Source organism: Limulus polyphemus, unplaced genomic scaffold (assembly GCF_000517525.1).
Source record: "Limulus polyphemus unplaced genomic scaffold, Limulus_polyphemus-2.1.2 Scaffold8810, whole genome shotgun sequence".
NCBI classification, from domain to species: domain Eukaryota; kingdom Metazoa; phylum Arthropoda; class Merostomata; order Xiphosura; family Limulidae; genus Limulus; species Limulus polyphemus.
In genome coordinates this window covers 7,524-20,787 of record NW_013674420.1, presented here as the reverse complement: position 1 = coordinate 20,787, position 13,264 = coordinate 7,524, and the positions used below count along the sequence as shown (strand labels likewise).

Here is a 13,264-nt window from a genome sequence, read left to right as displayed (position 1 = left end):
TGTAGATTTCGCCATATTGTTGTTGCAAAAGGACTTTGTTCTTACAAATAAGAGTGTATCATGACAGACCAGTGTTGCAAAACGATATTCACTCAAAGTTGTGGAGAACACGGCATAAAAGTCGCTCAAAGTTAATTTTATTAAATGAAGAGAACTAAACGTTGATGATCTGAAAAAGAATGTAACAAAAAAAAGTAACAGTACCATGAATATGAAAATGAAAAAGAGGAAAAGCAGTTACGGGGGAGAGGGATAATAACTGGTTACACAATGACGAAGACAGTGGTGTAATATTGTGTAAAGTATGTCGAGAAGAAAATGTGAATATGAAAATGCTATTAGTGGTCTACTAGCATGAACAGCCCGTAATTTTTCTGTGCCAAATTGAAGATCTGTTGCTATAGCAATTAATACACCCTTCCTTTACAGACCACTAATAATTTCAGAATACCACCTCATGATTGGTCAATCATAGCTGGGTAACTAGCCCTACTCGTCAGGCAAGTATTTAACTTAATTTAAATTGGGCTTTAGCAAAAAATTCATGGAACTTGCATTATTTTGGAGTTTTTAATGAAGACATGCATGTCTCTTAAAATATAAACCAAAAAGTACACTTGTATCAGAATTTTTCATCACCGAAACACCAATACTCTGTCGCGACAGCGAGGTCACATGACTAGTGTGACTCCACGTTTCTAGAACTATCCCGTACCTTGGCGAACGATTTAGTATTTACTAGATATAGGGTAGACTGGTATATAAAAGAGGGTGACAACGTGACGAGAGGATAATATAAAGTGTGTGTAGATAGTGAGTAATTGAATTGCAGTCACAGGGTATTGTTGAAGTTAACGTTCGTTCGTTATAGTGTTTGTTTTAGCGCGAATATTGAAATTAAGTGTATCGTAGGGTTGTATTCGGAAAGAATAAACCAGTTTTATTAAGTAAGGACTTGTGTCGCTAAAGTTTTGTCGGAACGAAGTTACGGAAAGTTAATTAACAAACAGAGACGTAACAATATTTAACTTGCTCGTGCATTTAGAGAAATATAACATCTAGTCAAGAAAATGTGCATTTTAATAAAGTTTAGTTTAATAGTGATTGTACCTGCTGCATATCAACGAGTTGATCGTCTCCATTAAATAAACACAGTGATAATTTTCAAAATTTTAATTTAAAAAAATATGCCATTTTGAAAACACAAATGATTAAATATTGTTTTCCTTTCATTTTGTTAACTGATAGCTATATTCAATTGTTCATGTGCCTTTTTCAGTATGGTCTTATCCACAGTTAAATTAACTACATTTCTCAGTAAACTTATTTCCACAATTATTCAAACGAAATTATTTGTATCTATATAATTATGTGTTCATATTGTGGCAACATCATTTTATTGTGCTTATTCTTACGTTAATTACTCATTATACTTTTCCAACCTAAGGGGGCGCTACTCTGAGGTTTTTACACCAACGGTTTGCTATAAGTATAAATTAAATGTAATGATTGTTGAAACTTTATAAATTTCAGTATATTCTAATCATTTATTGTTAACCAACCAGACTTTATCAAAGTAATTATAGAGCAATTTTTCGGTAATTATCATATTGGTAAGCAGGAAAGAGTTGTTAACTCTGCAAAGTCCGTTAGCGTAACAAAAATAAAGCCTATGTACGAAGCAGCATCTCGCCCCTGTGAAAATCACAAAGTTAAAAAAATAATAAATTACTTTACCTATAAAAAGGTGTGTATATAACTTATATTTAACTTGTACATTTTGCATTTTTAAATGATGCCTGATTGCCCAAAGGAGCATTAGGGCCTACACTAGTATATAGACTTAACAATAACATTAACATGCTCTTCTTAGTTCTTTAGTTTAGTTTGTAATTAAGCACAAAGCTACACAATGGGCTATCTGTGCTCTGCCCACCACGAGAATCGAAACCCGGATTCTAGCGTTGTAAGTCCGCAAACATACCACTGTGCCACTGGGGAGCTTTAGTTTAGAAAAGTTGCTCACAAGTTAAATGCTAACTGAAAAAAAATCAAATTTTAGACCTAATCCACATCTTGAATAGAGATGCAAAGTTCTATGCCGATTGCCTATTCGTTTGTAAAAATGTCTACATTGAGGGGAGAGTAATCTATTGCTGATTTGAATAGGTTTTTTAAATATTATTTCATATTTTTGCATGTGAGGATATGAGAGGGTTGTTGTACTGTCTACACACAGAAACAATGCATAAGTAAGGCTAAGCCATAAAAGTAGTTTTAGCCAAACCTCTGCTTTGTACAATGTGTTTGTGCACTTAACATCTTAAGTTACAGTGATGGAAATGTGCTTTCCTGAGTTTTAACCACCTAAGAAATCTTATTATACAAGTAGAGAATACGGGGCTGCCAACTTTTAGGAATCTCTTTGTGCGAGATGTTTGAAAAAGTAAAATTATAGCATGTGATAAAGTGCTGTGAGTGCCAAAGGTGGTTGCCTTGATTCAATATGATGATGAATTTCACGGAGAGCCAAGCTGGTCAACCAACCAGTATGGGAGTTTTTTTACTAATGCGTGTGTGCATAAAAAAAGGCCTAGTATCATGAATCTCCCGCTCAATGGGTGAGCATTGGTAACTCAGAGAATGCATCAAAAAAGCTTTAAATAGTTTTAGCTCCAGACTTCTTTCCTTCATACCCTGTGTTCTTACAGTAACAGACTTTTGCTTTTCTGAGCTTTGGCCATCTCAGAAGTCTCAGGAATAACATTATATAAATTAAGTGAGTATACATTAAATCCTACAGTCACATACATTACAGTTACAAGCTTTATCCCATACGTTATACTTAAAAGTTTACCCTAACATGTGTGTGAGGTGAAGCAGTATTTAAGGAATTCAAAATGGGGGTTTGTGCATCCTGCTGGTACTAGTCCACGTACATGTGTACTAAATGGAAAGAAATGACATCCTGATTGCATCATTCTGTACCATGTCATTACTTAACACATCATATCAGTTGCTTGGTAGACATGTTGAATATAAAATGCTTTTTTGTATTATCTAGATCAGGATTTCACTCCTTATACTAATTGTTGTACTTGATGATGCCCAGTTAACCTGGTGAAATGTTGTGATCATAAATATTATTATGTGTATATCCCATAATATACAAGTTTTACATAACAGGGTTCTTCCGTTAATATTTTTTAAACCCAAATCCTGTTTGCCTTATCATCAGTAGCTAATGACCAGATCTTTATCCTAGTCGACTTGTATTTGCAGCAAGGAGGTAAAAAATAACTAAGGTTGTGATAACCAGTATGCATGATATTACATTTGTTATGACTAATAACACCTGCCAGGTATGAACTCAGTCTCTAAATAGTCCAAAACTACAGCACCTTCAGTTCAGGTTGAAGTTAAATTTATATCATTTGCAAACTTAACCAGTTTATTATTTATTCCATTATGATTATTTTTAATGAGATGCAGCAAAGGACAAAAACCTGAGATTCACGATGATAATTCACCGTGACTTCACCCCACCCCCCGAACAAGCTCATGAACAATCTTCCAAAGAAGTCTATGTGGCATCTCCTTAAATCCAAGTACATCAAACTTACAGAATTACTGAAATTCAGTCATTTATAATTTGCACTAATATCTGAAGTCAGTGCTGATGTGGAGTGTTTAAAATATCGGTGATGAGAGTTAAGGAATCAAAGATGAAGCTGCAGTTTTGTTGACTTTCATTAATTTCAAATAGTTTTACATTAGCTATACACATTAATCAGTTACAAAAATAAATATTTTTCCTATGTTAAATTTATTTGTCTTTTTGTTGTTAAAGAACATGATCAAGTTACTTCAGTGGCTTCTTGGACTGGGCCTTTTCATGGCAGCATGGGCCATTTTACTCTCTGGAAGGTTTCTTGTTAAAATACCAGAAGAACAAATGCTTCATGTATGGTTGGTAAGTGCCTTTCACTTCGTTATACTGATCTCCATACTGCACGTTTATTGTAGATGTTTAAGGTCAACACTACACCTGTAATTATTGTTTTTTATACATATTGCATTAGGTCATATGCTAAATATATACGTATTGATCTCACAAAAGTTAGCAATGAAATATAAAATTCTGTTGTTATACTTTTATAAGTATGAATAATACTTAGCATTTTTTACAACATGTTATTTAATAGTGCACGTGTTCTTTTAAATCCTAGACCATTTAATACGTGTGACAAATAAGTTGTAAGCATTCTGTAGTTTTGAGTGCAAATACCAAGTGCATTTCTCACAAATGGAATCCAATATGTGCCATCAATTCTTGTTGGAGCCCAACACATTATGTATTGCTTCTTTTACAATAGATGGCTTGAAAGTCAGGTTGCATGGTCTTCAGGAGAGCTGTAACACCTCCATTCTGCACTAACATCACAGACACTCCATCTTAGCCAAGAAATCCATTCCTATCTGTAATTGTTTCTGTAACATGTACAATGTTCTATGCAGTAGGCCTTGGTACTTTCTGTTGCCTTAGTAGTCTTACAGTGACTTGTCCTTTAACCTTAGAATGTCAGTGTGGGGGTCACTATAAACCCATATTATCTGGTGTTGATATTTGAAAATTTAATGTTGGCATTCTCGGGTTAAGACAGCTCCTCGAGTAACATCATCGAAATGGTGATGATGATAGTATCTGTATAGACTACACGCTATAGTGTTAATATATTTGCAGACTGCATGCTATAGTGGCATCTATTGTTCCTGTATCAATCTCTTGAGAAGGGATCATACCCTGGTTGATACTGAGCAGTTAACACAGCCAGTTGTCAGTTGTAATATTCTTGTATCAAGCTCATGAGAAGGGATAAAACCCTGGTAGATACTGACCTGTTAACACAGCCAGATGTCAGTTGTAATATTCTTGTATCAAGCTCATGAGAAGGGATAAAACCCTGATAGATACTGACCTGTTAACACGTAATGTTCTTGTATCAAGCTCATTAGAAGGAGCATTTCTTGTTCATATGAACACAAGAAACTAGTTAAGAAATTCAGTTTTGAAATAGAATAATCTGTAGAGCTTTCAAGTTTTCTGGAATTACCATTATTTTTGCAATTGTCATATTTAGTTGCCTTATTATTTTATGATTTGTTCTTAAATTGATTTGTTTGATCTAGTTATTTATACAACTTAAACTTTTCCAGGTTCCTGTGTACACTTTGGGCACTTTTGGGGTAAGTGAATGTACATAAATAAAAAAAATGTGTGTGTTTTTAAAGTAGTTTTTATCGTTTCTGATTATAGCTTGGTACATTTTTCCATGGGTTGTATTTTGCTCTCACACTAATAGTGTGTAATCCACTATAATGGGTTGTATTTTGCTCTCACACTAATAGTGTGTAATTCACTATAATGGGTTGTATTTTGCTCTCACACTAATAGTTTGTAATCCACTATAATGGGTTGTATTTTGCTCTCACACTAATAGTGTGTAATCCACTATAATGGGTTGTATTTTGCTCTCACACTAATAGTGTGTAATCCACTATAATGGGTTGTATTTTGTTCTCACACTAATAGTGCGTAATTCACTATAATGGGTTGTATTTTGCTCTCACACTAATAGTGTGTAATCCACTATAATGGGTTGTATTTTGCCTCTCACACTAATAGTGCGTAATTCACTATAATGGGTTGTATTTTGCTCTCACACTAAGTGTGTAATCCACTATAAAAATATTGAGGTAAAGTTAAAGTATTTGACTCAGATTATTCCACAAATATCACTCATTATGTTGCACGGTGTAAAAAAAGCAACTTTAGTGCATTATGAACACTTCAACTGTTGTTTTTTTTTCACTAATAATTTAATAGAATATGTAAGCATTAATTATCAGTATACTTTAGCACATTAAACTAAGACTGTAAAACCAATTGTAAAGTTAACATACACTGTACATGTACCTAACATTAGATGTGATGATAAAAGACCTGTATAAAATTATTGTACGATTTCCTGCAATCAGTGTTCCCTCTTAGTTATTAAATATCATTCTCTTCCTTGTATTTGAACTTTTATCTCATTCATAATTTGGAGGTTTTTGTTTTTAATGTTTCATCCTTTGCTCACCATTAATAACCTAGAACACTTCACATGTCTCCATTATTATAAGTGTAGCACCTGAATAGTTTTGTTTTTTTTACCACAACTTGTAACATTTTAAATATATTTTTGTGAATCTCTGCTTTTCTTTACCACATATTTGTATTTTCTACAATATTATATCACATCTAATTGTTTTTGCAGCTAGCGTGTCTCTCCATTATAATGTATCGAGTGTATAATTTTAACAACTGTGAAGCAGCTGCAGAGGAACTTAAAATGGTAAGTTTCTATAAATTTTGTATAATTATTTATAACATTATTGTAGGGTCCCTTCATCTTCTGAAGAAAGACTTTCATCTGTATTCCTATCAATATCTCATTATATTTGGTGTAAACGTGTGATTTAGTTCAGACACGATACAGAAGTTGTCCTTACACAAGATTCTTGTTACAATTTTTCATTACCTACCACAGACTGATTATGATAATTGTGCTTGTGTATCTCTCTATAATAACTAAAATAAGATGGTTTTAATATCTTCATATTCTGACCACTAATAGTTGAACATTTTCATGTGATTGCCTGGTTTTATTTTTGATATGTTTTAGTTTGAGTGCTTTTCTGTGTGACCGATGTTAGATAGATTCTTGTATTGAAATTACAGCTGTAAATTACACAATGCCAAACACATGAAATTATATAAAATATTTGATAAAAACAGTTAACACTCACAATCTCAATAGATCATTTAGAACCATGATTATATAATTATTTCATCCTCACTTCTTGTGTTGTCTAAAAACAACTAAATATTATTTATAAAAGTTGGTACCATTTATGGTAGTTGGGTACACGAGTGTCTCACTGGTGACTTTTAATACACCGGGTTTGGGAAATATTTTACAAGCAGTAGATAAAATCTTGATTCCCACGAAGGATACACCGGAGTTCTCCCAGAGCTTCTTCACGAGGCAAGGACCAAATAGAAATCTGATGATAATGCACTGTGGTGTCCTACCATCTTGGATCTCACTTCACATTGCTTATACCTTGTATACATACTTCCTCCCCACTAACATAAATTTATGTACCACCTTTTGGCTCAAGTACAATCTGTGCCCCAGGGGGACAATTTTACAGTAACAGGGTCAAGCAAGTATAAGCTTTTACAAGATGATCATCATAGTACATCATCTTTATCTGAGATAGATACATCGCTCAAGATTATAACCTTTCAAATCTTATATTGGAGAATGTCTATATAAAAATTCTCCTGGTATACTTTAATAAAGATGTACTGTTGTTATTGAAGTATGGTATACTTTAATAAAGATGTACTGTTGTTATTGAAGTATGGTATACTTTAATAAAAATATACTCTGTTATGGAAGTATGGTATACTTGAATAAAGATATACTCTCTTCTTGTTATTGAAGTATGGTATACTTGAATAAAGATGTACTCTGTTATTATTGAAGTATGCTATACTTGGATAAAGATATACTCTGTTGTTATTGAAGTATGGTATACTTGAATAAAGATATACTCTGTTATTGAAGTATGGTATATTTGAATAAAGATATACTCTGTTGTTATGGAAGTATGGTATAGTTGAATAAAGATGTACTCTGTTGTTATGGAAGTATGGTATAGTTGAATAAAGATGTACTCTGTTGTTATGGAAGTATAGTATACTTGAATAAAGATATACTCTGTTGTTATGGAAGTATGGTATACTTGAATAAAGATGTACTCTGTTGTTATGGAAGTATGGTATACTTGAATAGAGATATACTCTGTTGTTATGGAAGTATGGTATACTTGAATAAAGATGTACTTTGTTGTTATTGAAGTATGGTATACTTGAATAAAGATGTACTTTGTTGTTATTGAAGTATGGTATACTTGAATAAAGATATACTCTGTTATTGAAATATGGTATATTTGAATAAAGATATACTCTGTTGTTATGGAAGTATGGTATACTTGAATAGAGATATATACTCTGTTGTTATGGAAGTATGGTATACTTGAATAAAGATGTACTCTGTTATTGAAGTATGGTATAGTTGAATAAAGATGTACTCTGTTGTTATGGAAGTATGGTATACTTGAATAAAGATATATACTCTGTTGTTATTGAAGTATGATATACTTGAATAAAGATATATACTCTGTTGTTATGGAAGTATGGTATACTTGAATAAAGATATATACTCTGTTGTTATGGAAGTATGGTATACTTGAATAAAGATATATACTCTGTTGTTATGGAAGTATGGTGTACTCTGTTGTTATTGAAGTATGGTATACTTGAATAAAGATATACTCTGTTTTTATGGAAGTATGGTATACTTGAATAAAGATATACTCTATCTTTATTCAAGTATACCATACTTCAATAACAACAGAGTATATCTCTATTCAAGTATACCATACTTCAATAATAACATATACTCTGTTGTTATTGAAGTATGGTATACTTGAATAAAGATATACTCTGTTGTTATTGAAGTATGGTATACTTGAATAAAGATATACTCTGTTATGGAAGTATGAAATATAACAGTTTTTTAACTTAAATAAATTTTCCTCTTCCTGGGACTAACCGTAAACATTAAAGGTTGGATTATTATATTTCACTAATGTAAAGCAATGTTTCTCTCATGCCTTTTTTTCTTTTCACATGTTGCCTATCTAACATGCAAAGTAATTTTCATTTTAAGATTAAAAATACTTTTATTTATCAGAAAATTTTCAAATTTTTACAAGTGAAATCTTTATAATGTCCTGATAGTTATCAAACGTATCTTAATAGAAAACTTTATATTTTATCTGTTATTTTCAGTAATTAATCTGTGTATGGGTTCAGTAGATTTGACCGATCTTGTAACCACTGTAAAAAAATTAGAAAATAAATATAAATTATGCCTCTCTCATTCTAGAATGAACACATAAACGTTTAGACTAAATAACTTAAATGTCATAACATTATACATTTATGTATATTTATTATATTGACTTTTCAATCATGTTACCATATCAAATAACATAAAATTGACCTTTAGTCTGTACAAAGTAACCTGTCTTGGCTGTGTTTTAGTAGACTAGTATTTTGTAAAATACAGTCACATTTCAATTATTATACGTTATATATGTATATAGATTATTGCTATTTTGAAATAAGTTCTTATAAAGTTATTGTTCCTAAAACATAGAACAGTAACTAAAGAAGTAAAGCAAACAAATATCTCTTCTAGTTATGATCTTTGTACTCGGTAGCTGCTTGACATAAGCTGCTAAGCCTTTAAAAAAATTGCACATGGAGGATATGAAAGAAAATAATTTAAGGTTTTATATATACAGTTGAATAACTAAAAATCATAAATTATCACATTAATACCATAGAAAAGTTATGTCAATAAATTTGATATCAAACTGTAGATAATAATTCAAGTTTTAGTACTATACATTACTCCATTTGTCAATTTAAAAGTAAATAATAAAAAAAATACAGATAAACATCTATTTTTGTGTGTCACGTGGTATGTTGAATGCAGCACTGCTTCAAATTAGATGTTTATGATGTCAAAATACTAAGTCTGTAGTTTTTATGATTTTTAGTTATTCAACTGTATATATATATATATATATAAAACCCCAAAAAAATTATTTTGTTTCATATCTTTCACGTACAATTTTTTAAAAGACTTAACAACCTACGTCAAGCAGCAACTGAGTACAAAGGTCATAACTAGAAGAGATAATTGTTTGTTTTACTTCATTAGTTACTGTTCTATGTTTTAGGAACAATAACTTTAAGAACTTATTTCAAAATAGCAATAATCTATATACATATATAATGTATAATAATTGAAATGTGACTGTATTTTACAAAATACTAGTCTACTAAAACTCAGCCAAGACAGGTTACTTTGTAAAGACCAAAGGTCAGTTTTATGTTATTTGACACGGTAACATGATTGCACGTGAGCCGTGTCATTGTAAATTCTGTATTGTTAGCCAAGCACAGGTGAAAGGTCAATATAATAAAAATAATAAATATATATAAATGTATAATGTTATGACATTTAAGTTATTTAGTCTAAACATTTATGTTTTCATGTTATAATTTGTGTTCATTCTAGAATGAAAGAGGCATAATTGATATTTATTTTCTAATTTTTTATGGTGGTTGTGAGATTGGTCAAATCTACCGAACCCATACACAGATTAATTACTGAAAATAACAAATAAAATATAAAGTTTTTCTTAAGAAACATTTGATAACTATCTTTCATAGGATGTAGCATTATCACTAGTTAACTCTTTCAGCATGGGCTCGGTCCCTAGGACCAGCCTCATAACCATTTTGTGCATGCTATAGTTTTCATGCTATAACTTGTAAATTAGTAAGCGAATGTTAATTAAATTTGGAAGTTTATCAGTAAACATTACATATGCAAAATATCTAATTTTTTTTATTAAGTCTTATGGTTTTCAAGGCAATATTTTTCTCATGACTTTTTTTTCTTTTCACATGTTGCCTATCTATCATGCAAAGTAATATTCATTTTAACATTAAAAATACTTTTATGCATCAGAAAATTTTCAAATTTCACATGTGAAATCTTTATAATGTCCCAACTTGCTATTATATTAAATGGATTTCAAGTAAGGTGCACAATGATTTTTCATACATCAAAGAACCAACAGTTTTAATGATTCTATAATCAAGCATGTCATCTAATATCTTTCCTTGCAAGACATTGACAATACTAATAATATGTATTAAATAACATCTTTTTTACTGTTGCAACTCAAGCTGTAGATATGTCACGATCAATTCCATGACAAAGTTTATTAATTTTTATCCTTGAAAAGTATGGTTTTGAATTTATATTAAATGTTGAAAGTTGTAACATACACTTATGTTGAGATATTCAAAAAATTTATTTCAGTTCAATTTGTTATTAATCAAAACCATAATTGCAATTTAACACAAGACACAGTAACTAATCTTTCTGTAGACACAAATCTGAAATCGTAGTAGTTTATCCGCTTAAAAACCAGGGGTCACCAGTGAAAGTATCTGTACTGATATGTATTGGTGAAGGTCAAGCAGCCAGGGGTCGCCAGTGGAAGTATCTGTGCTGATATGTATTGGTGAAGGTCAAGCAGCCAGGGGTCGCCAGTGAAAGTTTCTCTACTGATATGTATTGGTGAAGGTCAAGCAGCTAGGTGTCGCCAGTTTAAGTATCTGTGCTGATATGTATTGGTGAAGGTCAAGCAGCTAGGTGTCGCCAGTTTAAGTATCTGTGCTGATATGTATTGGTGAAGGTCAAGCAGCTAGGTGTCGCCAGTTTAAGTATCTGTACTGATATGTGTTGGTGAAGGTCAAGCAGCCAGGGGTCACCAGTGAAAGTAGCTTTACTAATAAGTAATGGTGAAGGTCATTGGCTAATGGAGTACAGTATTTGTACGTAGTGCAGTGTATTAGGATGTTGTCATAAACCACTAAGCAATGATAATAAATTCTTTTAGAAGAAAAGATAATGTTCTCTTCAGTTTTCCTGCAAATTTACTATTTTCACATAATTCTGATGTTTGTTTGTTTTTATACTGGAAGCTTATATCCCCTTCACAGTATTCATGACCTCTAAACTATGCTAGAGTTGTCACAGGTATAAACTTTCCCAGAGTTTATTCATAATCAGCATTTTCTCCACGAACTGACCCGAGTTGCATACTTTGGAATAATGATTTTAGCTCCCACTTTATTTGAGATGGTTCATTCCACTTCCTGACTGACTTGTAGAAATCACTATATACATTAACAGTGTTTTTCTAATCATAACTGAAAGATAGTTCATTAAAGCTATGATTTCTTTTCAATTTATAATTGCTTACCATAGAAACAGTTGGTGCAACTTGCAAATCAAGTCCAGTTTGGTTTCATTTTATATGGCAACTAAATAACAGCAGCGAGGTTAAAACTGAGCTAAACAAAAGAAGATGTAAGCTATAATTATTTATCTTCCAAATGTCTCGGCTTTTAAACACTGTTGGTAGCACATATTTATTACATTTATGCAGGTAGATTTTTGTGAGAATATTTTTAGATTTCATTAATTTGTCTGTTATGTTTACTTATATAAGTTTTATTTTCTTTTAGCAAATTAAAGAAGGAAAAGAAGATCTTAAAAAAAGGGGGTTCAGGTTTGATGAAGACACATTACAGAATGCTGACTTGTGAGAAACATGATGATGCAGAGAATTACTTGGTGAACTGTAAAAACTAAAGATAAAACTTCAGGCATTCCAAAATGAGCAACTTTGGGAAATTTTTCTTTGTTGATGTTAACTTTTGTTAGTTGTCATCAGGTAATATTTACAATAAATAATTATTATGTATTTTTGAATCAAAATGAAGTACTTGGCTTATGAGATTGACTTAGAGCTGGTGTTTATTTCCTGTGAATACAAGGGAACGAGAAAGTTTTTACTTTCCCACTGGATAGGATGCCAGTCAACATGGGCTCGGTCAATTTGACCAACCACGTAACCTCTTTGTACTCGATTAGTCTTTATACTTATAACTTCCACTATAGTGTGTATATCTTCACAAAATTTGGCAGTCTTTTAGTTCATATTATAAGTCTTTCACAGAAAAAAAATCATATTTTTTAGTTAAGTATTTTTAATAAAATATAGATTTGTCTATTAATATATTGATTATTTGTTTTGAATAGTCCATGTGCAAAGTAATTTTCATGTTAAAATTAAAACTACTTTTCCTCATCTCAAAAATCTCAAATTTCCTTTGTGTAATCTGTAAAACCTCTTAAATGCAATTCAAAGGTTTTTTTTTCTTCAGTAAAACTTTATAGATTATCTGTTATTTTCTCTACCCTATCTCAAAATGGGAGCGGTCAATTGGACCGACCTAGTAACCACAAAAAAAATCGAAATGAACCAAAATTAACCTTTATTTTCTTTCTAGAATGACTTGAAATTGTAACATGAAACTACATTCGTTTATCCTGAGCAGTTTTATGCTGGTAACAGTATACATCTGTTTATAATTAAATTTATTGTTTTATTGCACTTTTAACCATGTCTAACTACTACCTGCACCATTATA

General features: G+C 31.4%; 1 protein-coding gene across 2 annotated transcripts; it reads left to right on the top strand.

Annotated features, from left to right (window-relative positions):
• The first annotated feature begins 1,446 nt into the window (after nt 1-1,446).
• LOC106475566 (dolichol-phosphate mannosyltransferase subunit 3-like) lies at nt 1,447-12,573 on the top strand. Of its 2 annotated transcripts, none has more exons than XM_013936245.2 (5): nt 1,447-1,747; nt 3,851-3,973; nt 5,218-5,247; nt 6,321-6,398; nt 12,296-12,573. In XM_013936245.2, exons 1-5 carry the CDS (start codon nt 1,673-1,675, stop codon nt 12,374-12,376), a joined length of 387 nt encoding a protein of 128 aa, XP_013791699.1. In that variant the 5' UTR covers nt 1,447-1,672; the 3' UTR covers nt 12,377-12,573. The 2 variants fall into 2 exon arrangements, with proteins under 2 accessions (XP_013791699.1, XP_013791700.1); XM_013936246.2 differs by having other exon boundaries at nt 1,473-1,502.
• Nucleotides 12,574-13,264: the final 691 nt, after the last annotated feature.

Coding starts and splice junctions, on each gene's coding strand:
- LOC106475566 (XM_013936245.2), top strand. CDS start 1,673: ATGTACGAAGCAGCATCTCGCCCCTGTGAAAATCACAAAGTTAAAAAA. Junction 3,974..5,217: donor AAATGCTTCATGTATGGTTG/GTAAGTGCCTTT, acceptor AAACTTTTCCAG/GTTCCTGTGTACACTTTGGG. Junction 6,399..12,295: donor CTGCAGAGGAACTTAAAATG/GTAAGTTTCTAT, acceptor ATTTTCTTTTAG/CAAATTAAAGAAGGAAAAGA.